This window comes from Ovis aries, chromosome 3 (assembly GCF_016772045.2).
Source record: "Ovis aries strain OAR_USU_Benz2616 breed Rambouillet chromosome 3, ARS-UI_Ramb_v3.0, whole genome shotgun sequence".
NCBI classification, from domain to species: Eukaryota; Metazoa; Chordata; class Mammalia; order Artiodactyla; family Bovidae; genus Ovis; species Ovis aries.
The window spans coordinates 163434014-163455744 of NC_056056.1; the positions used below are offsets into that span (position 1 = coordinate 163434014).

Consider the following 21731-nt stretch of genomic DNA (forward strand, 5'->3'; position numbering starts at 1 on the left):
GTTCTAACAAGCTTTGATGGCCATCTGGGGGAAGTGTTCACGGAGACTTTTTTTTTAAGAGAATGAGTTTTAAAACATGAATTTCAGTATTCTACCTCTTAGGACTTTTTCTAACGTCCCTGAACGCGTTGTTTTGTTATTCCCAGTTGGTTGCCCTATAGAGATTTAATAGTAAAACCCTAAAATGAAAAGGACTGTGCTCTATGCTCGTCTTAAGGGAATAAGGAAAAGTAGGGATGGAGAAAGCGACATGGGGCCCAGTAGGATTGTCAAGAGACAGAAGCATCCACTGCTGAGAGACAGGGAAAAAGAGTGTTCTATCTCATACACTTTGACAGGTTTTCATTTGACAGACAGAAAGCTGCAAAACTTTGGCATTTTTATTCAGACGTATAAAAACAAAACAAAAAATTTCAGGGATAAAAACAGATACCCCAGTTTCCCATCCAAAGGGACAGAGGTCTGAAGCTGGGTCCTCTTTCTATCCCTACTGGAAGCTTCCCACGACTGGATGAGAATAGCTCCTGAAAGTGGCTCTTGGGACCCCCGTGAATCTGTCCCTTGGGTGGAGCTCATATACAGCACATGTAGGCTACGGTTTACACAGAGATGTCCAGTTATTTTTCCTTCTGACCACCCCCTTCCACTTCTAGGATAAGAGGTCAGGGTGAAGGAGGAGGCTACAGTAGTTGTTGGAGTTAGACTTGATTCAGTGCAAAAACAAGAAGACAATGCCCCTTACCAGGGCTCTGGCTTACATCAGTTTTCCTTGATACCTTACAGTAAGAGCACATGCATTGGAAGATTTTGAATCATGGACCTGCTACTTGATTTACTTAATCTCTTTAAGGCTCCTCTATCCATGGGATTCTCCAGGCAAGAATACTGGAGTGGGTTGCCATTCCCTCCTCCAGGGGATCTACCCGACCCAGGGTTCGAACCCGTGTCTCCTGTGTCTCCTGAATTGCAGGCGGATTCTTAACCCACTGAGCCATCAGGCAAGTCCCTCTCTAAGGCTCAGTTTCCTTATTTGTAAAATAGGCTAATACCTAGGTCACAGAGTTGATGTCAAGGATGAAGTGAGATAAATTTAGGTAAAGTTTAGCAGGATGCTTGGCACATAGTAAATGCTCAATTAATAGTAATCATTAATATCTACTCCCAACCTCTTTCTTCACTCCACAAGATTTCACTTCTCATTCTTTCTGCAGGGTTAAGGATCGTAAGCCAAAATTTTCCTTTCCCCTGCCAGGTTCCCCCCTTTCCTCTTCCTTTAAAGTCTAAAGGGAAATAAAGGCATACTTTAAAGCCTAGTGTCAACAAGTCAGAGTCTAAGAAAAAGGGACAAGAGTAATCCTTCATATCTCCAGGGAGTTCCCCTGAGGAAGCTGAGGAATGGGATTGGGAAAGCACACAAAATAGGGAAAACCATCTCCTTTCCTGGGATCAGGAAAGAGAAAAAGTGCACAGCTGGCTACATAACCACAAGAAATTTGTGTCAAAGTGTTTAAGGCCTCCATAATTTGAATGGAATTGTCTAGGACTAGGAAATGGGGCTGAGACCTGTGAGGGAGAGAGACCAAGAAGAGGGTTACTCTCCAGAGGCACTAGCTGCCATCAAATGCTCCCTGAGCACCTCAGTGAGTAAGGGTTATATTCTCTGGGCATTAGCTTTGGGGAAAAGCCTGCTATGCCAGTAATCAGGGTTATCAAAGGCAGAGTCAGTGGCTTCTAAACTACGTAAAGCTTTGAGGCGGGCATAGTGGACCTGGGGCCCACGGAGTACAGGCCCCTGGAAAGCTCTCATTTCTTCATACCCTTGCTCAGAGGCTGGGCAGGCGCCCATGGCTGCATAGTCCCCCCCAGCGCCTCCTCCACCACGTCGCCGATTCATATATTCATAGTCCTCATCTGGAGTTGTGCTGGCGTTGGGCATGTTGGGCACGGGGTTGAGTGGGCAACTCTGTGTGCTGCCCAGGGAGGCACTGAGGTCTGATCCCACATCCATGTACTCATAACCCAGCTCCTCGAGGGAACTTGGCCTAGGAGGACGAGATGGACTGCACCTTCTCCTCCGGTTCATGTATTCATATTCCTCATCATCGTCGTCTTCTGTACCCAGAACAGAACTGAGACCCACTGAAGAAAGGGTGCCTTCCCGGGAGGAGGTACCTAGGGGTAGAGAAGAGAGGCTAGGTATGTGGTATTACTTCATGGTAATAGGCAGTGGGGAGTAGAAGGATGTTAGGAAAAAATGAATAGGGAAGGATATGCTCGGGGAAGACAAAAGGATTAAGAGGAGCCTGCAAAAGGAGGATTAGAGAAAGATTTGAGGAAAGCAGAGCAGAATCAGGCACCTTTGATGCGTGCATCTGGCATGACATAACCATTGACATCCTCTTCCTCTAACCCTGGTGGGGACTGTGGGGTGACAGGAGTAAGCAGGCTGTGGCGCTGGGAATGGTAGGCACTGTCTCCCCTTGGCCGTGGGCTCCGGCTCCGGCTCCTACACATAGACACCTTCTCCTGGAGCTCAGCCTCGGAGCCTGTCACATGGCCCTCCGATGATTCTGATGCCAGGCGTCCCCGTGGCATTGGGTGCAGAGAGGCTGGACGAGGGTACCGTTCATTGCCTCCAAAAATTGCAGACTCCTAAGGAGGAGAATAATACATGGTGATTTATACAGAAACGAGCGAAGAAGAGAAATTTGTCTAGAAAGAGATTAGGCTGTTCAGCACCTTCTGTTTTGTAGAACCCTGATCAAACGAGATTTCCAAAGTCTCCCCTGCTACTACCTACCAATCCTAAGGCACTGCCACCCAACCTCTTGGTATCCTCTTTTATTAATTTTTAAAAAAATGTTTTATTTTATATTGGAGCCTAGTTGATTAACAATGTTATGTTAGTTTCAGGTGTACAACAAAGTTATATGTGCATCTATTCTTTTTCAAATTCTTTTCCCAACTAGGTTGTTACAGAATCTTGAAGCAGAGTTCTCTGCCCTATACAGTAGGTACTCGTTGGTTATCCACTTTAAGTATAGCATCTTGGCCTCCTCCTAAACAGACCTTACCTGGCCAACCTCCCCAAGATTTCCCTGGTTCATAGGCATATATCCAGATGATGGACTTACAAGGCTCTGGCTCTAGGATGAAAAAAGTGAGGAAGAGATTTAGATTGAGAGAGAAATCTGCTCACTAGAAAGGCCTTTGAGTAATTAATATGGACATCTGTGGAGTTCATGAGGGTGCAGGTGTACAGATGGCTTATAAAGTCTTAGGAAACTGGAAAGTGTCTTACCCCACGTGGTCGATTAAGTGTTCCAATTGGCAGGCTAAGGGCAGAGCCTAGTGTAGCTGCCGGATTCTCCTCTGCCTCCAACTCCAGGTCCAGGTCTAGTTCTGGCTCCAGCTCTACTTCCTCCAGTTCCTTGTTTGTCAGAGGCGGGGGCTCTGCCCCAGGGGTAGTTCCAGGCCCACTCTCTCTCTATGAAGCAGAGATTGTTAAGATAGATCCTGGCTCCAGCCAAGTTCCCCTTTCTCTAGATCTTGGCACCTCCAGGTCTCTACTCACCTTTATGACCAGATACCGTGGTGGGTCTCGGGCCATCCTGGTGAACTCATTGGCTAGTTCTTTAAAGGTCGGGCGAATGTTCGCATCAATCATCCAACCTGGGGATAAGATACAGGAAGCAGAGCCATAAGAGGGGAGTGGAATAGGGAGGGAAGTCACTTATAAAATAGCAATGCTTTGTTCCCTTGTCTTTGTGTGGAAAGCCTGACATCCAACAGCATCACAATAATGTGGAAAGTGCTTAATGTTTATTGGGCAGAGACCATCTGGGGCATGCACCGCTGTTCTGGGTATTCACTTTTCATCACTGAGCATTATTTATCTGTGCCCTTATTTTTCTTTTTTCTTCAGTTCAATGAAGCAATAATGAACTAAAAAAAAATAAAAAAGCTGAGATCAGCAGGTAACTCACACTTGACCATGACCATGTAGACATCAATGGTACAGATCTGGGGTTGTGCCAACCGCTCCCCCTTCTCCAGCAGGTCTGGTATTTCAGCCAGTCGCAGCCCTGCATAGGGCTCTGCCCCAAAGGTCATCAGCTCCCAAACTGTCACTCCTGGTATAGGAAGACATGACTAGTTGATGGCAAAATAGTAGACATGGGCATGCAGATTAAGGGAAGGCAGAACTTGATCTGACCCAGGATCTGAAGGGCTTAGAGATTCTAAGAAAGGGTCTCAAAAGGCAACTTTGGAATTTGGGCTATTAATCTTATGGTGGGCATCCAGATGGGCTGACCATAGCTCCAGACGTCACTCTGGTGTGTGTATTTCCCAAAATGGATACTCTCCAGGGCCATCCACTTCATTGGAGTCTGAGGGATCAAAGACAAAAGCATTACCAGCTGATTTCTACACATTGTCTTAGCATTTCTAAACTCAGGTTCTCCATTGTTCTTTCCTTTTTTGCTCTCTAAACTTTTATTTCTGGCATCTCCAGGTTCCTCTCCTTGAACTGCCCCTGTAGCATCTGATGGCCTCTGAAGGAGGCACAGAGCACTCACTCCCTATCCCCACGCTTCAGTCCACGCCCACTCCTTACCCAGCCTTTGCATCACCTTACCTTGGCTTCATTGTACAGTAGCTGCTTATCATCAGGGGGCAGCAAGTCAGCAACCCCAAAATCTGCCACCTGAACCTGGCTAGGTGATTTTAGTAGCACATTTCGGGCAGCCAGGTTCCTATGCACCATGCCATGTTCCTCAAGGTAGTACATTCCCTGTAGGGAAGGAAGTTTTCTTAAAGTTGGAGAAATTGGTTCTCAATTGAGTCCCAGAATCACCTCAAACCCTCAGGCACCTCTCAACACTTCCAAGCCCCTGGGCCCCTCCCTGCAGGCCTGTAGGCAGTTCTGTCTTAAAACTCCTCCAGGCTCCTCGCACTCACTTTGGCAATTTGTACTCCCCAGTTGAGCAGCAGCTGTGGCCCCAGCGCCCCACGGTGTTGTCTCACGTGATCCAGCAGGGAGCCCAGAGGCAAGTACTGAGTGACGAGCTGCAGAGATGACCCTGGAGACAGTCCCAGCAGCCGTACAATGTGGGCATGGTCGAGGCTGCCGATGGCCAGCATGTGCTAAAAGACACAACAAGAAAGGTCATCCTGGGAACAGACAGGTTCACATAAAACCAGACCAGGGCTCCCCCAACATTCAGGGACATCTCTGTGGCTAATATAGTACCTGCTAACACAAGACCGTGTTTCTACATAATTGTATCTAATAGCTATCCTCTCCTAGTGGCACACCGAACACCTTGCCTTCACTTACGTCTGTCACAGCTTGAAAACTTTGCCGTCCACTCTTGTCCTCAATGACTTTAATGCAGACTGGAATCTTGATTGATTCACCCTCAGGAATCCACACGCCCTGGGAAGTTTTGGGCAGGAGTCAGCCTAAGGTCATTCTTCCCAGGCTACTCCTTTCCCTGGATCTTTTTTTTTTCTTTTTCTAGTTTTATTGAGGTATAATTGACATATACCACTGTATATGTTTAAGATGTACAGCATAATGACTTGACTTACATGTATCATGAAAAGATTACCACAATAAGTTTAGTGAATATCCATCATCTGAGAGAGAAACAAAATTAAAGAAATAGAAGTTTTTTTCTTATGATGAGAAATCTTAACTTTTAGGAGGATTTACTTTCTTAACTACTTTCATATATAGCATACAGCAGCGTTAATTACATTTATCACATTTTACATCACTTAGTGGGCTTCCCGGGTGGCTCAGCAGTAAAGAATTCGCCTGTAATATAGGAACTGCAGGAGATGCATTTTCAGTCCCTGAGTCAGGAAGATCCCCTGGAGCAGGGCATGGCAACCCGCTCCAGCATTCTTGCCTGGAAAATGCCATGGACAGAGGAACCTGGCAGGCTACAGTCCACGGGGTCGCAAAGAGTCAGACACAACTGAAGCAACTTAGCATGCATGCACATCACTTAGTACATATTTATCTTATAACTGTAAGTCTATACATTTTGACTGCCTTCATCCAATTCCTCCTCCTCCTACCCCAATGGAGAACCTGAGCTTCCCTGGTAGCTCAGAGGTTAAAGCATCTGCCTGCAATGCAGGAGAGCTGGGTTTGATTCCTGGGTTGGGAAGATCCCCTGGATGAAGGAAATGGCAACCCACTCCAGTATTCTTGCCTGAAAAACCCCATGGACAGAGGAGCCTGATGGGCTGTACTCCATGGGGTAGCAAAGATTTGGACATGACTGAGCGACTTCACTTTCTTTCTTTTCTATCCCACCTCTACTTCTGGTAACCTCCAATCTCTCCAATCTGATCTCTTTTTTTCTGAGTTTGCTAGTTTTTGAAGTCTGACCTAGAACACTATTAAAAGGTATGGAATGAAAAGATCTTTCCCTGATCTCTCTCCTTGCCCTAGATCCTTTCCCCACCTCCCCAATCTTCTTGTGGGCCACTCACTTTGTGCACAGTTCCAAAGATGCCGGAGCCCAGCACTTTAAGCTTCCTCAGCTCTGTTTCTTTGAAGACTCGGGCCAAGACTTTGTTAGCCTTTTCACTGGGATCCAGAGGCTCTACACTCTGCAGAACAGATGGGAAGGAGGTACTCAGGAAAGCCCACTCCCATGTCCATCTCCAGGCCCCTCGCCACAGGTGCCTGCCAAGAGCAGCAAAGCCTGAAGGGGTGGGAACAGGAGGAGAAATGTCTCTAGTCTTAGAAAACATTTCAGGCCTATTGGAGCATAACAGACCTTGAGGACTGAGGAAGTTGTGTTCATGAGATCAGGAATCAAGAGGGTTAGGTTTTCCCTTTGATAGGGGGGTAGGGGAGAGGGTTGGTAATACTATCACGTTGATTAATTTTTCAGACTTTGAATTTTTTATTTTATATTGGAGTACAGCCAATCAACAATGTTGTGATAGTGTCAGGTGACCAGCGAAGGAGCTCAAGCCATGCCTTGAGTACTTTTATACATTTTCTGTTTTTCAAAGCATTTTCACAAATCCCCTTTTACCCTTACAGCCATCTTGTAAGGATGAATGTTATTGTTTCCTCTGTATATGTGCATAAACAGGCAGAGAAGGAAGGTAACTTCTTCAAAGTCACATGGCAAATTAATGGCAAAATCAGGAGTTTCCCATTTCTCTGGGCAGAGTCCTTTCCGGGGGACCATACTGCCTCCTTGAAGAAAGGGATCAAGGCTCTGGGGAAGGAAGAGGCTCTCCAAGGGTGATGATGGTATAGGGCACGTTTCCAGGGTAAGATAGACACTCACCTCACCCCGTTCCAGGTAGCGCCTCATAGCCCTCTTATTCTGAATCTGGCGTCCACGCCAATAGAGAAAAGTGCTGCCCAGGATCAGGAAAGTCACTGCCAACCCGACTACCACTGTTAAGGCCATTGCCAGGTGGGTTTTGCTGCAGAACAGAGAAGCCCAGAATTATCCTGGGTCTACGCTCCCTGTACAAATGTCATTTATACCTGTACTAAATGTATAGAACAGATCTTGGGCAAGAAGTTAACCTGCACATCTGCATATATCCTTGAGCAATGAAGGGGTTAACCTCAATCTCCACCCCAAGACCACTGCAAGTTAATTTTAGGAAGGGAAGGCCAGAAACGTGGATTCTTGTGTCCCTGAGTCCCATGATAGTAGCCTATATATAGAAGGCCAGAATGAATACACTCAACTCTTTGCAGGAAGTAACTGTGCTTCCCCAAATATCCCCAGGTCCCTATACCTCTAAGCCCACCATACCTGATTAGTGGCAGCAGTTGGCCTAAACAGTCTTGTAGCTCTGGTCCCTTACACCTGGAGAAGAAAGTCAGCTCCTTAAATGGGAGCTTGGGAGACTCCCACTGGAGGCTCAATTCCAACAGCCTCAACATATAACATTGTTTCAGACCCTTCCATGGCATCCAGTCCTGGAGTCCAAAGCATATCCCAAGACATGGCCCCATCTCTGGCTCAGCAACCCTCCCTGAGTCCCTCTGCTGAATGAAACTCCCCTGAGTTGAGGCTATTCCAGGTCTCTCAAATTGTGGTATCATTTTGAGCAGTTACTGAGTTTCCTTTTCTCCAGTCCTTCACTACGCAGCTGGGAGTGGTTCTTACATCATAGTTCCTTTCTGGTCTCCTCAAGCTCTACTTTCCCCCTAGTTCTGTGCTCCTACCCCTCCTCCAATACCCTTTTATTATCCCATCACTGACCCCTGGGTGCAGTTCTCATGACAGGGCCGACATTCATTCTGAGCATCTGGGTACTTGTAGATGGGGCCCTTGGCACCGAGGACTCCAAAGGGGCAGCTGCTCACACAGTGGGGCCCATCTCGAAAATGGGCACATTGGGCACAAGCATCAGAGCCCTGAGTGGAAGAGAGATGGTCAGGAAGTATGGGATCTCAAGATCAACTCCATACTCCCAACAAGAACTCACCCAGTCATTCGGTTTCCTCCGGCCTCAGGCCCTAGCATCATCTGGCCTCCCTGTGCCTCTCTAAGGCCTTGAATTTTGGCCACAGCATTCCCTAGACCCTCCAGGGCAGCCCTGCCTCTCTCCCATAGAGATCCTGGTGCTGCTACTGTACCGAGCCATTGCATGTGACAGTGCCCTCCATGGGTTGGCATTCCTGGTGGCAGGAGAAACATTCAGCTTCATGGGCAAACTCACGAGGCTCCCTGTGGGGGTTGGGGGTGGGGCAGGAGGTAAAGAAAGGGGAGTCACTTCCAAGGCCTGACCTGCCCTGATCCCCTAACCACAGGGCCTCCTACCTAATTCCCACCAAGGCACATGCAGAAAGTTGTCTAAAGGTTTTCAGGAGCCACCTGAACATCTTCCTCCCAGGGCCCAATCCCCCTACCCCTTCTTGACTCTCTCCCCTCACTGTACCCGTTCAAGAAGTTGCAGTGGGTGACACAGACACCTTCTCGGCTGTAGTTCCGGCAAGATAGGCACTGGCCAGGGCCTGGGCCCCAGCATCCTCCAGAGCATAGTGGATCACACACTTTGCCCTCTGCCACTGGAAAGGAAGGGCTGGGTTAGGAGGAGCCTGAGGTCTCCTAACAAGCCTTTTCCTTACTCTTGCTCATTACTGCTGCTGCTGCTAAGTCATTTCAGTCATGTCCGACTCTGTGCAACCCCATAGATGGTAGCCCACCAGACTCCCCCGTCCCTAGGATTCTCCGGGCAAAGAACACTTGCTCATTACTATTTCCAGTCTAATGTCCCCCTTTCCTTGGCTCCATCCCTCATCCATTCTCCCACTGGCAGGGCAGAGCAGTCCTTACACCCCTCTCCCACTTGACTCCCCCATCCATCTGTCCTGGGCCCTTTCCCTCACCGCAGTCTCTGCGGGGCCGATTATGCTTGATGTCCAGTCTCTCTTCTGAAGGCCCCCGAAGCAGCCTGGTCCAGTTCAGGGAATGGTGGTAGCAGAGCTGCCTGTTGGCACTGATGTAGATACGCCCAGCACTAATTTCTTTCAGGGATCGGAAGCCCAGAGACGTTACATTCAAGTTCTTCATGATCAACAGTGAGAAGCCCCGGCTGAGAGCAAGGAGACCAGATGAGTGGGGAGACCAGATGAGAGGGGAGACCACAGAGGAAAAACTGATCATGCTTTGGATTCATTTTCCTTCAACAAATTTGCTCTGAACTAGTCACTGAGAGGGACTTCCCCTCCTGTAGCCTGTGCCCCATCAAACTCCCACTGTATAAGTCGGTCAGTCATGTCCAACTCTTTGTGACCCCATGGACTATATAGCCCTCCAGGCTCCTCTGTCCATGGGATTCTCCAGGCAAGAAAGCTGGAGTGGTTTGCCATGCCCTCCCAGGGGATCTTCCCAACCCAGGGATTGAACCCACATGACATCTCTGTCTCCTGCACTGGCAGGCAAATTCTTTACCACTAGTGCCATTTGGGAAGCAGGTGTGAGACCAGGCCTTATATTTCACTCAAGATGCCTAAGAAACAATTCTTTGCCTCCACACCTCATACTTACTTGTAGAGGCTTCGGCCCCCAATGGTCGTCAGGTTGGAAAAGACACTGAAGTTGTGCATGTGGGGAGGCCAGGATTGGATGTTCAGGTAACCTGAGGGGATGGAGAAGGCTGTATGAGTGGGGAGTCTCTTCCCTTCCCTTCTCAGCTTCACCTGGTCCTTCCCCTGCTGCTTGGGACACAATTTTCTCAAGTGGTTACACTGCAGATTGTACCAGTGGTTCATCTAGCCCTCTCAGAAAGGGTAGCCTCTTCCCCTTCCACTCACCTGTGATCTCCCGCACTGTCCGAAAGACATTGAGCTTCTCAGGGTCCAGGGCAGGGATCTTGTGCCAGGGGTCTCTGGGAAGAACAGTGAAAAACAGTCAACAAAGTAGAAGCATAACCTAGTAGCAGTAAGCATGCCTAGTTTCCAAATACCATTCTTCACGAGAGCCAGCTTGAGCGAATCAAGAATAACTGAACTGGTTAACTAGAATAATGATTGTAAGAGACAATGAAACATTGACTAAAACAAGTATCCACACAGATTAAACACACCAACACATAAATAAATAGGAAGGAAAGGCTCTGCCTAATACCAGAATGCCAACAAATTGGCATTTATCTGTGAGGGACAGGAAGGCCTGCAGGCTGCAGTCCATGGGGTCACAGAGAGTTGGACACAACTTAGCAAGTGATCAACACAACAACAATGGAGTTAGAGAATCATCATTTGGCAATTCTCATAAAAACTGGTTCAGGGGACCTCCCTAGTGGTGCACTGGCTGAGACTCCACACTTTCAATGCAGGGGGCCTGGGTTTGATCCCTGATCAGGGAACTAGATTCCACATGCCACAGCTAAGACCTGGCATAGCCCAATAAATATTTAAAACACAAAAAACTGCTTCAAGCAAGTATCTCCCCATAAGAAGTTTAATTGAAAAGGGAAAATAACATTACTGTAGAAAAGCTGGCAGACACCACCTTAACCAAATGGCCAGAGGCGGCATCACCAGTAATGGGACAGATCAATATCACGTGCCTTCTTGATATGATGCACTGAGAATATGCCTGTAGTATCAAAAATGCCTAACTTGAGTGGGAGGGAACATAGGTAAACCTGTGGCTGATTCATGCTAATGTTTGGTAGAAACCAACATAATACTATAAAGCAATTATCCTTCAATTAAAAATAAATTTTAAAAAGAGGTACAGATTTACAATTACAAAATAAGTCACAGAGAGGTAATATACAGCATAAGGAATGTGGTTAATAATAATGTAATGATTTTATATGAGGACAGACGGTTACTAGACTTGTGGTGATATTATAGTGCATGTAAGTGTCAAATCACTAGGCTGTACACCTGAAATTAATGTAATATTGCATATCAACTATATTTCAATAAAAAATAATTATGTAAAAAAAAAATGCCTAACTTGAATCTAGGTGTGAGGAAAACTTTAGACAAACCGAAACTGAAGAACATTCTACCAATCACCTGACCTATACTCATCAACAATGTCATGGACATGAACTGTTACAGATTAGAGGAGACTGAAGAGACAATGGATGTACACGTTTGATCCAGGACATCAGTAAAACAAGAGAAATCTGATTAACATCTGTAAATTAGATAACATTTTGTATCTGCTAATTTCTTGATTTAAACAAATGTACTGTGGTTAAGTAAGAAAACGTTCTTGTTTTCAAGGAATACACCCTGAAATGTCACTGGGGTGAGAGGACACCATGTCTGGAAATTTACCTTCAAGTGGTTCAGAAAAACAAGAGCATATATAATGAGTGTGTGTGTGTGCGTGTGTGTGTTGTGTAGAGAGAGAAATGATAAAGCATATGGTACACTGGAGAAGGCGATGGCACCCCACTCCAGTACCCTTGCCTGGAAAATCCCAAGGATGGAGAAGCCTGGTATGCTACAGTCCATGGGGTCACAAAAAGTCAGACAGGACTGAGTGACTTCACTTTCCTTTCCTTTTTTTATGGTACACTGTTAACACTTGCTGCTGCTAAGTCGCTTCAGTCATGTCCGACTCTGTGCGACCCCATAGATGGCAGCCCACCAGGCTCCCCCGTCCCTGGGATTCTCCAGGCAAGAACACTGGAGTGGGTTGCCATTTCCTTCTCCAATGCATGAAAGTGAAAAGTGAAAGTGAAGTCGCTCAGTCATGTCCGTGCAACCCCATGGACTGCAGCCTATCAGGCTCCTCCGCCCATGGGATTTTCTAGGCAAGGGTACTGGAGTGGGGTGCCGTTGGGGGATCTGAATAAAGAGCATATGGAAAATCTTTGTACCATTTTTTGCAACTTTAGATACAATATTGTCCAAAGACAAGTGGTCCTAACGTTTTGTCTCTCTCTCTCTCTCTCTCTCACACACACACACACTCACTCACTGTAAACGCTGTCCTGTGGACTGGAATGTCCCTTGCTCTTTGTGGCTCCATACCAAGGAGCAGAACTAGGTGAAACAGCTGGAAGTCATGGGGAGAAAGATTTGTATCCAACTTAAGAACATTTAGAAACCTTTAAGAAGGAGGATACTCTGTCCCTGTCCCTTGCCATTCAGGTGGCTGGGTTGTTCAGGGGTGTCTGAGGGGATTCAAGCCCTGGGGGATTAAGCACTGCCAGGTCCTTTGTGATCTCTTTAAGATTTTATGATCTAACTTCCTGATCAGCTCCCCGTATGAAGGCTTGAACCAGTGCAATGAACTGTGAGGGGGTTGATGGGGTTGGGGATCAGAGGATGAAAACAGAATCTCTAACCCATTGAGGCCAGTGATAAGAAAGTCCAGGTTGCCCAGGATCTTGGTGCAGTTCACGAATCCATCAATGTTGCTCGAGTCCACAGTCTGGAAGCGGCTCCCAGAGCCTGTCCCCTCACAGGCTGCAAACAGAAGAGGCTCAGTGTGGGGATGAGGGGTCGGGGCTGAGTAGTCTCAGGGGAAAGGGTGTCTCTTCACCAACTCCTTTCAATCTCTTACTCACCTTTCGGGCACAGACCCCCACAAGGTTCACATATCTTGAGTCCATTTTTATCTACTTCCATCTTGTCAGCAGGACAGGCCCTGACACAAGACGTTTGATCCACCACAAAGTTATCTAGGAAAGAGGAAAGAGATGAGGGACGAACACTGCCAACTACCAGCTGAACCGCCTCCCTCCTTATCTGCATGGATTTGCTCCAATTGACCACCGGAGGTTCCTTAAGTGCTGGATTCTAAGCATGGATTAGAAAGGCCCTTTGCTCTCTGGATCCCAAAAGCAGAACTAGAAGCAATTGGTGGAAGTCATGGGGAAACAGATACGGGGAACAGGACATAGGGGCCATTTGTTAAGGGTGATGATGATCACAACCCATTGCCCTTTACACTCTCAATTAAACTCCCAACTTGATCCATTTCACCTCCTAAAATTGCATCTAGGGAATTTCCTGGCAGTACAGTGATTAGGACTCCGTGCTTTCACTGCTGAAGGCTTGAGTCCGATCCCTAGTCAGGACATGGCCAAAAAAAGGAAAAAATTTCATCTAAAACCCTGGTTAATATTGTGGGAGGAAGCACAACTTAAGGAGTAGAATGTGCTTACCCCTGGGGTAAGATATATAGCAGGAACCAGCCTGGCAACATGGCCAGGACTGCCACTCAAAATAATCACCACTGATTTAAAGTTTTATTTAGACTTCATTCATACCCTTGAAGTCGATAAAAGTCTTGCCACATTTTATTAGTGAAGTTGGAAGATGTATCATTTGTTTGTTGTTCTGTCCCCTCCCCCAATACTAAACTGTGAAATTTGATTTGTTTAAACTCTGGATGAATCATAGCTTAGTTTGCATGTCCAGCTAATTTGTTTCTATACATTTTCTTTGATTCTCTTTCTCCTTCTCTCAGGGTTTTTACCCAATATATATATGTGTATGTATATAGGTATAGATACATAAATAGATCTTCCTAAAAGTTTTTTGAGGTGCAAGTTTCTCTGTTTTGTTTTTCTCTGTGATTTATGGACATGATGCTGAGATTCAATCACTACATAAAACATCCGGCTATGAAAACAAAACAGAAAACCCAAAGGACTGTTTTTTCCACCAGCTCCGGGGAAGCTATGTGTCAGTCGGATGCTGATTTCAGAAAGATTCACTGTTCCTTCCATTCTGTTTCTCTCTTTCCTCTAGAAAGAAGTTGATCCTAATGATTTCAGCCCATGAATTAAACAGGACAAAATAACAAATGTGTGGAATTCATATTTTTCTAAAGGGAACTTAAAAACTGCTGCTACATGTTACATACAAAATTGGTTTATACCACATGAACAGAAAATCCCAAGTTCAGTTTTGGTATTTTTCCTTCCTCTTTGTTTTCAGTCATATAGTACTTCCAAATTCAAAATGAGAAGAAAAGCTCTTTTGTATCAAACCATCTATGCAATAAATGTTATATTTTAAAAACAGCAGGTCGCTGGTCACACACACAAACACACACAGAATAAGATTAAATAAAATCCTGTCAGGGACTTCCTTGGTGGTCCAATGGTTAAGACTCCGTGCTTCCAGTGTAAAGGGCATGGGTTCAATCACTGTTCAGGGAATTAAGATTCCACATGCTGTGCAGTGTGGCAAAAACAATATTAAAAAAATAAAATGGATAGGACTTCCCTGGTGGCACAGTGGACGGGAACCTGCCTGCCAATCTAGGAGACACAGATTCAATCCCTTGTCTGGGAAGATCCCACATGCAGTGAAGCAACTAAGTCTATGTGCCACGACTACTGAGCCTGAGCTCTAGAGCCCACGAGCCACAGCTACTGAAGCCTTTATGCCTAGAGCCCATGCTGCTCAACAAGAGAAGCCTCCACTATGAGAAGCCCACACATTGAAATTAAGAGAAGAACCCGGTTCACCGCAATAGAGAAAGCGGCGCAAAGCAACAAAGATCCAGCGCTACTATTCATAAATACATAAATTTTTGTAAAAAAAAGGCTAAAAGAATAAAATCCTGGTTCCACTCCCATTGTTCCTTCCCTTCAGACACTTACGGGGACAGCTGGCTACACACACTCCTCCATACTGATACTTGGTATAGGGATTGGGTTCCAACTGGAAAGTTAGCTTGTTGTAGACTAGAGGCTGTGGACACTGGCGTACACAGGCCCCACTGTCATTGAAGAGTCGGCAGGCCTAGGAACACAGAAGGCTTATAAGACTCATGTTACATATGTACCCTAACTTCCTCCCCAAAGCCCACGCCCCATTTCAGAACAGTCAGGTGGTGGCATCGGTACGTACAAAGCAGTCTGTGTTCTGAGGGCCTGAGCAGCCCCCTGCACACTCGTCATGGCAGCACTGGTTGGGGTTGGGCCCAAAGCAGTGACCATTACACTGCGGTGCACAGATAGTCTTGGTTACTGTGGAAGGGGAGGAAGCACAGCTGTCAGGGCTTCTGGGACTGTGTTCTGAGGCTCTCCCTCACCCTCTTGCCCTCTAGGCTCATCCCCACCCTCCTGACAGTTGGATGGAAAAGGATAAGAAAGTGTACATGAGTTTGAAGTTTTTAAAATGAAGCAGACCCACATGTCTGACAGTCTTCTGGTCCAGGACCCCAGCATCGCCCCTCGCAGGCCTCATGACAGGGGGGACCTGATTGGGAGAGAAAAAGGCCGTCAAAAAGGCTTGCTCAAATCAACAGGGTATGATGTCAGCACACAGGCACCCAGTCCCGGGAAGCGAGGAGCCAGGGCGGTGTCCCTCCTTGCGCTGGCAGAGCAGGGCTGGGCTCAAGTGAACCTGTCAGCGAGGGGTGGAGCCGCGCCTCCACACCACCCACAGGGCGGCTGAGGGGAGGGCCTGGGGCATATGTCGGGCTCAGCTCAGTCTCAAGCCAGAAATTTGGTTCTTATTGGCAAACTGAACTCAGTAGGAATATGTGCAAGTAAGTGGACAGGGAGCGGCAGCCTGCAGTTGGGGGTGGGTGGGCTCCAAGAAGGGAGAACGCTGGAGTGGAAAGAGAGGTGGATCTGGAGTCGAGACCCGGCTTCTCACTCAGCACAGAGCTCGTCAGCCCCTTCCCCTGGCACCCTGCTTCTGCAGTTCCGGTTCCAGGCAACCGACCTGCTCCCACTTGGCAAGCTCCTTGGGTTAGAGCCTGAGGTTTGTTCAGGGAGACTGGGCTCAGCTTAGGGACATACTGAAGAGCGGAAGGGAGTCACTCTGGTTGGGTGGGGGGCAGTCTTGATCACAGCCACTCACAGGTCTTGCCGTTGTTCTTCACTACTATCTCAGCATCTCGGTCCCGCACAATGTCCCTCCAGTCGATTGTGTCCATGTGACAAAGTTTCTCGTTCTTCTCAATGTAAACACCCCCTGACAGAATCTCTGAGGAAGGGAAGACCAATGCCAGGGTCAAGGGCTAGTCAGGGGAGTCCCTCCTTTTCCCTCCCTCCCCACCAGTCTGAGAGGCCACCCCAGTCAGAAGCAGGAGATGTCGGGTAGACAGATACATCCAATTAAGTCCAAACTGCAGACGCCTTACAAGAGGAGGAGCCAGGCTGAAACAAAGTCCTGCCTCCTCAGACACCTGTCCAGATCCGGTTGAGCCAGTGGGGGAGGGGAAGGGAAAGGAGAGAAGATCCCTGACTCAAGCCCACACCCACACCCCCGTGTGCCCTACCTGCCTGTTTTTCAGCTGACTGGGACAGGGAGAATTTTAGTACCTAGCCTGTAACCCTCTGGCTTGGGGGGGTTGGTTCTTGGGGGTGGGGAAGGGATTCCCATTCCCAGAGAAGGAGGGACATTAAGGTACACTGTACTGAAGTTAGAGGAACAGCTAACAGCTCTGGCTCCAACTTCAGCCCCACCAAGACATGAGGGCCCTCCCCCAGGGCAAGACACCCCAGCTCCCCGTTAGGGCTGTCTCTCTATTGTTCAAGGAGGAGTGGACCTTTACACCTTAGTGGTCAAGGTGGTGGGTGCTGTGAACAGGGCACTTAGAGGGAGCAGTCTGGGGCCATGGTCAAGGAGGCACCTGTCAGCGGGTGGGCTGAGGGCAGGCCTGGAAGGAATCACTGGGAACTGACCAGTGAGCTGAGTAAGGCGGAGCTGGCGCAGAGCATGGCTAGAGTTGGTGTTGTAGTTCAACATGACAAAGATGGCAAACTTTCCATCGTAGACCTGGGTCCCCCGCACCACTCGGAGGTTGGGCAGTGGCAGTGTAGAGAACTCGTTCATGGCCACGAGGACATAGCCGGTAACTTCTCGGATCCACTGTGACGGAGCAGATCGCATCGGTGAGAGGGACAAGAAATGGGGCAAGAAGTCTCAGTCCCCTTTCCCTCCCTAAGGCACTGAGGAACCTCTAACTCCTCTAATTCTTACCAAGTCCTGTTTTGGAGTAGGGAATAGCAGGTGCCACATGACTTCTACAAGTGAAGATGGGTTGCAGAAATGATTGAGAAATTCTAGGCTCCAAGCCTTTCCTTCCAAGGGCTCCTCATGCCAGGACAGTCTTTGCTTATCCCTGCCTCACCTTTCCAGGTGCCCCTCAGTCCCTGGTGTAGAATCTACCCCACCCCTGCTCCTTCTCCTGGCCAGCCCTTGTGTATCCCCAGCTACAGCCACCAGTCCACAGGCCCTAGATTCCAATCACTGCCCCATAAACGCACAGGCTTGGATCTTAGAAACCACTAAGTTTTAGGAATGCTGAGCTCCATCCAGCTCCAGCACAGGGTAGCCCCGAGGACAGGAAACAGGCTTCAATAGGGAGGACAAGGGGGAAGAAGTTGAGACAGAAGGTCAGCGCTCTAACCTGCAGAAAGGAGAGGTCAGCATTGTGTCCTGTGAGCACGATCTCCAGGTTCCCCATCACCACCTCACACTTCTCATAGAGCTTGTGCAGTGTCTGGTATTGGTTCTCAGCATCGCCAGTCACACTCAGCCCATTCAGAGTCCCAGGGCACACTGTTCCAAGTGGAGGGGAGAGCGGCAGGGGGCTAGACATAAGTTTCCAGCCCCGTCCCCCCAAGACCACCCCCTTGGTCGCCCTCCTCTAGTAACACTCAACATGACCAGAAGGCAGCTGCCCCCAACCCTCAACCCTAGAGGCAGATACCAAGGCTAGACTGAGGGCTTTAACTTCCTCTTTTCCCAAAATCCCTTCACTATCCCCCTGAACAGGAAGGTGAAAAGATTTCCTTCTCCCACCTGGGCCTCCTCTGGGCCTCTTTTGGGTACTACTTTGGGTGCTAAGGAGTTAATCAAGAAGGATGTGGGGTTGTTTTCCTCTCCCTAAGAAGAAGTTAGAAATGGACCACAACTAGGTTACCCTCCTCTTCCCTGCCCCCACTCCAACCGGGCACTTCTCTACCCCCATCCTGCCTCTCTAGGTCCTGGAATAAATATCTCTTTGGGGCAGCACACAGCCCCTATTGTGTCTAGGGAGGGTGGGATGGGGGCAGAGGGTGGGGGCAGTGCCTGGGGCCACAGTCCGGCCCACAATGAGGCAATTCTATCTTGGAGGAGGGGGCTGCTCCACCCTGTCCCCAGACACCCTGTCCTCAGCAGCAACCCCCCTCCACCCTCAAGCCTTGGGTTCAGACCAGTGACCTCACTAGCGGGGGGCCTCTGGTGGTGGTGGTGGTGATGGTGGTAGTTGGGGTCAATGTAAGCTTTGTCTTTCAAGCTGGAAGACAGGGAGCTGGTTGCCTACCCCGCACCCCTCCCTGAACTCTGGCTTCCCTCTCACTCCTTTCCTCATCCCCACACATGCCAGCTCTCTCCGCATCACACTTTCCAGCCCTAGAGTATTTTTCAGCAAATACAGAGAAGTTGGATGGAAACAGCAGTCGACTGCCTCCAGTCTCAGCCTTCTACCCAATTTTATTGTCAGAGGAGATCCATTAAGAAGTCTTCCAAACATCGCTCACTCACTCACTCAATCCTCACTCACTGTCAGTCTTGGAGGTTCACTTTACTTTGTAAGTGTGGAGGAGGACATGGGGGCTTATAGTCAATCTTGGACCCTGAAGCCCTACCCTGTCTCTCCTCTGGCTCGGTGAAAGGCTGCAAGGGAACGGGTAGATACCACCTGTTCCAGCCACCCTTCCCTGAGGCGGTGGCAGCCTAGTGGGAGGCAGGAGTGGGAATGGAGGAAGGGAGGTGGGTGAGGCCCCAACCCCTCCTCCTGGATGCACCCCTAGTCTGACCACTCGACCTTTGAGGGGTTCCCATTCCCTATCACTCCCCATGAAGGGAAAAGTGTGAGCTAGACCCAGCAGAGGAGTAAACAGACACGAGCTCCCAGAGGTGCCTGGGAACCCTAGGGTCCTTGGGTTGAAAAGAAAACCACTAGGAGGCTGGTCGTTTCTGCAACAGCCCCACCCCAACTCCCTTCTTGCCAGGACACCCCCTCTTCCAAGTCAAGGCGCCAACCTTTCTCCCCAGATAAAGGAGGAGCCAAGATTTCTGCACAAGGAAGCAGGGTGTGTGTGTGTGTACACACGCACACACATTCGCACGCAGACAAACACGTACACAGCTCCCCTACTAGCCCGGTCCGTCCTTGGGTTTCCTTGTTAGGGAGTATTGCAGGTGGCCCCATCCTTCCCACCTGCCCGCATGTGTTTGTGCAGACTTTGTGTCGAGCTGGGGAGACTACAGTGTTAGAGGTCCCAGTTCCCTGCCACCCTGAGGGTAAAGTCCATATTACACAAACAAGAGCAAAGGGCTGGGCGGGAAACGATGAACAACACCTCTGAGGAGGAACCAGGCATCTAGGGGAGGAGTGGAGGGGGAGGGGAATTCAAAAGTCCTTGCTATACCCAGCGACCAGGGGCACCGGGAGGGCCAGTGTCACGGGGCTCCCCTTTGGTAGAGAGCACTGGGGTGGGTCGCAACAAGAATCTCCAGCCCCTCCTCAGCCAGAGGCCTTCTCCCCCAAGTCCCCCGCCCCCATCACCGCCAGGACAAAGGGGCTATAGAAGGACTGAGACGGGGCCGGATGCCCAGAGGCTGCAGGAGCCAGATAAAGGGTAAAGAGACCCAACCATGCCTGCCTCCTGTCTCCCTCAGGGAAGGCGGCCAGGATCCAGGACTCCTGGGTTCCCAGCTGAAGATTCCAGGGGCCTGAGCGGAACAGTGAGACAGTCACTTTACTCCATCTCTCCCACTCCAATGCCCAGACCCCCGCCCTCTACCAGCTGGGAGTGTTCACATCCCAAGATCCCAGGGTCTAAATTTAGGCCCAGCAACTGTGAGGGAAGCACAGGTGTTTCTCCCACTCCCACCCTGGGGAAGGGGCCCTGACAGTGCCAAACCCCAAGCTGAGATCTGGGGGGGAGGGGAGGAAATCAACAGAACTCCTCCAATGCCAGCATCCCCAGCACCCCTCAGTTGTCCACCACCCCAGAGACACCCCAAAGAGGGGGGCTTAGCTGGCATGGGAGTGGGAGGAGGAACAGAGGGGTGATCTGACTCTTGTCTAGACGGCTGGAGACCGCCAGACAATAAACAGAATGGGAGTAGGGATGAAGCTGGCTCTGAGAAGGACCCTCCCCATGATAGGGGGCTCAGAAGACAGGACAGGTGCCCTGTCAGCCCTCAAGTTGGGGAGAGAAAAGGCTGAAATATAGCGGCTGGAAATCCTTGACCCTATAGCTGGTGGTCCAGGGCTCTGTACATAGTAGATGCTCAGTAAATATTGGTTAAATTGATCTGGGGCTTAAAAAAAGTTTGGTCAAGTTGGAGACCAGCCAACTTTATTATTTTGAGAGAACGAGGGCAGTCAGCCTCTGCGTGGCCGCTCTCCCTGCTGTCCCCTGGACTTAGCCCCCAGGTTAATCTCCACTCTCCCCAGGGCAGGCCCACTCACGGAAGAGGAGGTGTCACTCTGTTTTCCAACACTAGAGAACAACAACCTCTCCCCCTTCCACAGCTCCGCCCTGTCGGCAGAACAACGAAACTGGAGCTTGCTGAGCCCCAGGGGCCAAAGAGGTCTGGAGTAAACCGAGATGCCCACCTCCGTGCCCCGCTTCCTCCGTGTTCTCCACCTCCAATCACCCCCTCACGTTTACAGAATGGAGGTCCTAGTTCCCGTCCCTGTAGGGTCCTCAGAAGTGTGAATGGTTTAAGCATCCGCCGGAGAGACAAATCTGAGGGTCTGCGAGGCGCCCAGGAGGCGGTGGCCGGGGAGCAGGTCCCTGAATCGCGTCCCCGCCCGGACCACGCCGAGAACCCCATCCTGACGGTCCCGGGCCCAGGGGGTCCCAGCCGGCGGGGGCTTCACACCCCAGCCTCGCGCAGCCCAAGCTCCTGCCGCTGGCCTCCGGCACCCCACGAATCCGGCTCGGAATCCCGGGTTCGGAGCCCGCCAGTGCTCCCGCGCCGCTTACCTGCCTGCGAATTGCCCACCTCGGAGCCCCGGGCCAGGCTGAGGAGGAAACCCAGCACCTGCAGAGCCCGGTTCACCTTCATGACTCCAGCGGAGGGTGAGGGGAACCCAGCCCAAGCCGGCCGGGAAGGGCCCTGGACTAGGACATCGAAGCGGAGCCACCTGAGCCGCCAGCGACCCCGGTAGCGGCGGCAGAGGAGGCTGCGAAGTGCAACCGGAGCCGGAGTCCGGGGCGGGATGGCAGGGGAGGAGTGGAGTCTGCGAGGGAGCGCAGGACGGAGCGCAGGGGGAGGG

General features: G+C 49.6%; 1 protein-coding gene across 1 annotated transcript; it reads right to left on the reverse strand.

Moving 5' to 3' along the window:
* Nucleotides 1-362: 362 nt before the first annotated feature.
* On the reverse strand, nt 363-21676 carry ERBB3 (erb-b2 receptor tyrosine kinase 3). The gene is made up of 28 exons (XM_027967607.2): nt 21439-21676; nt 17859-18010; nt 17131-17317; nt 16304-16429; nt 15629-15694; nt 15344-15462; nt 15094-15235; nt 13045-13158; nt 12823-12943; nt 10319-10392; nt 10053-10143; nt 9392-9597; nt 8941-9070; nt 8639-8729; nt 8262-8416; nt 7809-7862; nt 7326-7467; nt 6511-6630; nt 5342-5440; nt 4963-5148; nt 4640-4795; nt 4316-4391; nt 3987-4133; nt 3575-3672; nt 3302-3487; nt 3075-3146; nt 2358-2652; nt 363-2172 (listed from the first exon to the last, which is right to left on the reverse strand). Exons 1-28 carry the CDS (start codon nt 21518-21520, stop codon nt 1652-1654), a joined length of 4008 nt encoding a protein of 1335 aa, XP_027823408.2. The 5' UTR covers nt 21521-21676; the 3' UTR covers nt 363-1651.
* Nucleotides 21677-21731: the final 55 nt, after the last annotated feature.

What these genes read in the sequence shown, in the direction of transcription:
- ERBB3 (XM_027967607.2), bottom strand. Translation starts at nt 21,520, where the DNA reads ATGAAGGTGAACCGGGCTCTGCAGGTGCTGGGTTTCCTCCTCAGCCTG. An exon ending in GAAGAACAACGGCAAGACCT is followed by an intron (nt 15,695 to 16,303) that starts GTGAGTGGCTGT and finishes TCTCCCAATCAG; the next exon opens with GTCCCCCCTGTCATGAGGCC. An exon ending in CTCAGAACACAGACTGCTTT is followed by an intron (nt 15,236 to 15,343) that starts GTACGTACCGAT and finishes CTGTGTTCCTAG; the next exon opens with GCCTGCCGACTCTTCAATGA.